The sequence below is a fragment of the Apium graveolens genome, unplaced genomic scaffold (genome assembly GCF_009905375.1).
Source record: "Apium graveolens cultivar Ventura unplaced genomic scaffold, ASM990537v1 ctg7720, whole genome shotgun sequence".
NCBI classification, from domain to species: domain Eukaryota; kingdom Viridiplantae; phylum Streptophyta; class Magnoliopsida; order Apiales; family Apiaceae; genus Apium; species Apium graveolens.
In genome coordinates this window covers 1-5,152 of record NW_027420571.1, presented here as the reverse complement: position 1 = coordinate 5,152, position 5,152 = coordinate 1, and the positions used below count along the sequence as shown (strand labels likewise).

Genomic DNA, 5,152 nt, shown 5'->3' with positions numbered 1-5,152 from the left:
TACACCCCCCTTGGGATTCCACTTGTATGTTGGATTGAAGAGCGCATCACTAGAGCTCATCACAGGGGAAATATTCCCATTAGAATCAGGATGAAAGTTTTAAGAATAAAAGGGTTTTATTAATTTGGCCTCGGTCAAAATAGATTGGATTCCAAATCAAGCCATTTAATCTATTAAATTTTTAATACATTGGGACTTAGTATGTTAATTGTTAATAAATTTAAGTCAAGACATGATTTTCTTTAGAAATATAATCATGTCACAATATATGTATATATGACTAAATATAGAAAAAGAAGGAGAGAAAGATAATGAACACAAGAGTACAGTTAACTGTGTGCATTGCTATACTACTACAGAGCAAGATAATGAACACAAGAATACAGTGAACTGTGTGTATTGTCTATACTACCACTTCTGCTGCATTTTCTGTTGTGCTTTGTTATACAAGAAGGAAGAGTAAGTCTTTTATATAAAAAAACATAGCTTCTCTTTAAAGCTTGCTTTTGTCACTTGGTGGCTCCTCTTGCTACATTAATTATGATGTCACCATTGTGACATGATCTCACTTGTGTCATATCCTAGCTAATATTTAACAAATCATGATATATGAATTTTTTTATTTTGGAAATTTGAATGAAGATAGAGGTGCATTTGCATAATGATTCTTTGTTTTGTTTGAGATTTATAAAATTAGTCAATGATATATTTCTTCACTGAAAAGAATTATTTTATTTGATGCAAGGTGTGCAGTGACAAATTCTCCACTATGGACTTACCAGAAGAATTGATTGCTGAAATTATATCAAGAACTCCTGTGAGGACAATAGTGTCATGCAAAAGCGTGTGCAAAAGATGGTGTAATATAGTTTCAGAACCATTTTTTTCGCGTCTGCATCTCTCTATATCATCTAAAATGCTTTTACTTCATCAAGGAGACGCCGAGGACGTAGATGATGACAATGATGGTGACCTTGCAGTGGTTGAACTAGATGACCAACATCACCAACATGATATTCATCACGAGCCTATGATGAGATTTTCCCCGGGACTTGCCTTGGGAGACTATGTGGGGTTAATTGGATCAGTTAATGGGTTAATATGCTTAGAAGATAGTTATGATGATTCAGCATATGTATGCAATCCAATTACACAAGAGTACATACGCCTTCAAGATTCCGAGTACACCAGAGTATCATATTTAAAGGGATATTATGGCTTTGGACTTGTTGAATCGAACCAACAGTACAAGATTGTACGTTTTTATAAGGGTAGATTTCCTTCAACTGAATATGACCTAGGGAGCGAGGTTTATACGCTTGGAACCGGCATGTGGAGAGATCTAGGACATGTCCCCTTCCATCTGAATGAACATGATAGGGGTCACTATGTCAGTGGCCGCCTCCATTGGTTAGCTGGTGAACTAATATGTGCTTTCGATTTGGATAGAGAATTATTTCGTCCAATGGAAGCTCCTCCACGGGCTCCTGGGAATACAGATCATTTTAGCATCTTGGGAGTCCATAATCATTTTAGGAACTTGGGAGTACTTAAAGGTTGCTTGTGTATATGTGATATAACACTATACTCTGAACTTTCTATTTGGGTGAAGAGAGATTATGGCGTGGAAGATAGTTGGAGTAAAAAACTCATCATCACTCCTAATCCTCCGTTACATGAAGGTATAAATACCGACATGGTTCGGCTTCTTAAAGTTCTCAAAGATGGGAACATCTTAATGTATTGTGACCAACTTCAATTGTTCACTTATCATCCTCAACATAAAACATTGCGACATCACATTTTCCCGGAGGGTGAGTTTCTCACATTTGGTGCGATGACTTATGTCCCCGGTTTTATCAGTCTAGAGAGGAGTTTCACCTTGGAGGGTGTCAAAAGATGGGAGTCTCCTCAAGTAGAAGACTGACTTATAACCGAATAGAGCAAAACAGGATCGAAAATAGGGCCGAGTCCGAGCAGTCTCCCGAGTACTAAGGCCGAGTAATCTAAGTTGTTGAACATTGCTTATTTTACTGCAAAAATACAAGGTTTTTATAACTAGTTCCATTTCAAGAACACGTTATGTTTTAAGCTTTTCTAGTTGTTTATCTAATATTTGTATGTACTCCTAATTTCAAAATTTAATAATTACTGTAGGCTGCGAGATAACTTTAGCATTTAGTGCTTGACATTTTTATAACATTTACATATCATATAAATGATTTTTATGTTGTATGCTTGTAAATTGCTCTTGGTTGATTCTGTTTTTCATGATTCATAGTATTATTTCCCTTTCATCTTGATGAGTGTAGTTTATTTTATTTATTCAGCTTTGGCCTAGCTTTGTTGGGCTTTGGTTTTAGGTCAAATTTGGTGGTCATACTTTAAATTTTTCATTTAGGAAGGCCTTGTTATAACTTCTGTTGTTAGCTAAGTTGCAGTTTGAATTATACAGCTGGTTTTACATTTGTAATCCTATCTTACATTATGTTACTTGTATAAGTTATCCACACGGAAGAACTGTAAGATTTAGAGGCATATTTCTTTTAGAGTGGCTTTTCATTTGTAGATGTTAGTATTTCCCTAAAATTGAGTGTTAAACCAAAGCGAGTTGGGTTAAGAAGTAAGTTTAAAGTCAAATGACAAAAATGCATAAGTTCATTCGGGGTTATGTATGTGAAAGTGAAAGAAAATCACAAAAACCAGTTTAATTAAACCTTAAAACTGTGTCTGATAACATATACTATAAGTGCTCTCGCTGCTCTGTCTGCGCTAGAAGCTCAAAGTTGTTCATCGGATTTAAATGTATCCTGAAAGCTTTAAAGCTGTTTAGGGCTACTCTGGTTTATCTTGATTTTCAACTTGTTTCTCGATATCTTGATTTTAATAGTTAGGAATTATGATGTAGTATGTGTCTATGACAATCTTCATTGCTTAGTTTATGATCCAAAGGCCATTATGGAAGTTTGTGTACTTTCAGTTCGAAGAAAGTTGCTGTTCAATTAACTGCCTATGTTCCTGGAGTTTGTGGGAAACTCTAACAAAGTAGGTGCTGTTGTATATGTGAACTTCTTTGACTCAGCCATTATGATTAAAGAAATGGTCGTTTGAGTATCACATTACAAGTTCGCCCTGTGGGGAATTTATATGCTACAGTGATTTTTTCCCCTCCAGTAATCATCCTCAAATTAAGACACTGCAAAAACTTGACAATTTCATAAGCCTCGTTGTAGTTTGTAATTGATGCAAATGTTCAAATTCCAAGTTTATCGGGCTCGAGTTTGTATATGGTGGTATACTTTTAGAGGTCACACAGCCTAAACGTGAGGCTGCCTGGGGTGTCACATGGGATTAAAACATAGTTTACTATTTTATCTAAATTTTTTAATCTAAAAAAACACTACAAATTAGCGATATTTTGTAAATTTGAACCTAACTCCTTTTTTATTATATCATTTTATTGTAAGAAAAAATTTATGAACACGACGATGCTATTTACAACTATGACATACTTGAATTTAGCAAACGAACGGATCTGAGCCGTCCAGATCAAGTTTAGCTTAATTTTCTTTTTTTAGATGAGCTGAATTTAATAAACTAACGGAAAGTGATGTTCAAGATCGGCTCTTTATTATATGAATTCGAGCCGAATTTGAACAAACTCGAGTTGTCCCCTAATATTTCACATGTATTTTTTACTCGACCGAATTTAAAATATAATTTTTAGTTTTACAAATTGCATCAAGATCAAATACTAGTTTTTATTTTATAATGATATATATACAAACACTCTACCCATAATTCTAATCTAAATCATTTATTTTTCAAGTTGTGTTTTAAGAACATAAACAATTTTATTTTAAATTTTTGAGTTCTTAATTTTAGAAATCATACATTACTTATTTTTTTTAAAAAAAATTCAATAATATACGGCATTTACACATATAATCGAAATTGAACAAACGTATGATCATATCGTTGTTGAATCCTTCGTTCTTTGATAGGCAACCAAGTAATTTTTTAAAGAGATATGTACATGTTGTAATATTTCAGTTGTTGTTTTGAGCAATCAACCATAGATGCATCATCATAAAACCTTTATCACTTAATCAATATCATGAAATTTCTGCAGAATTGTAATCCCAGACATATGACCAACAAGAAATAAAAACCAAACTCTCACAATTAAGGAGAAACTAAACAAACCCAAATAAATTGGTAACCAAGGAAAAATGGAAACTAAATCAAGAAAAACAAGATTGAGGCTATTTTGAGATGGCTACTCAATAGAGAGCGAAAGAGAGTTTGTACGTTACATTTTAAAATGTCCATGTCGAAATGTTATTATGTTTAGATATTTTGCTTAAGTTTAATTTTTATAAATCACAAGTTATTTAATGATTTTATAAAATATTAAAAATTGGAGATGAGTGTGGTAACAATATTGGATAGTTTCATTTGAAAAAACTAAGTGTTTAATTTAGAAATACAAGCAAATTTTCTAAAATATTTAAAAAAATTATTAAATTATGAGAAAAATGTAATAATAACAATATTTAAGTGATCAATAATAATTTATTATTTATAATATATATGAACTTTATATGAGTCGAGTTCGAGTCAAGTCTGAGTCGATTACGAGCTAAACAAGCCGAGTCAGAATCCAGCAAACAAAAAGCTCGGCTCAATTATTCATTCGAATTCATTTTCATATTCTTGATCGCCCTCGTTTAGAATACTGAACCGAATCGAGTTTAAACAAGTCAATCCTGAATTTCGTTTACGAACATCTCTTCTCATTTACGGTCCTACTATTAATTGTAATATTCATCTCACTTGATTTTTACTTATTATTTAGTAAGTTAATCAAATATATTAAAACAATATTTGTCCAGTTTTAATTTGTATTTAATCATTAAAATATAGAAATTTTTCTAACCGGTCTTGTAAAAATTGGAAATTGGACTTTATCAGTAGCGGGACCGTCTAGTTAGGGCTGTAATTCGGGCCGAGCGAGCCGAGTTTCGAGCAGGGCGTATTCGAGCCGAGATTAATCGAGTCGAGTCGAGCCGGCTCGTTTAGTTAAACGAGCCTAAACCTCTGTCCGAACTCGCCGATTTAATATCGAGTCGAGTCGAGCCGGCTCGTTTAG

At 33.3% G+C, this 5,152-nt stretch overlaps 1 protein-coding gene across 1 annotated transcript; it reads left to right on the top strand.

Annotated features, from left to right (window-relative positions):
• Positions 1–769: 769 nt before the first annotated feature.
• On the top strand, positions 770–1,927 carry LOC141704329 (F-box protein At3g07870-like). The gene has a single exon (XM_074507573.1). The coding sequence runs from the start codon at positions 770–772 to the stop codon at positions 1,925–1,927; it is 1,158 nt and encodes a 385-aa protein (XP_074363674.1).
• Positions 1,928–5,152: the final 3,225 nt, after the last annotated feature.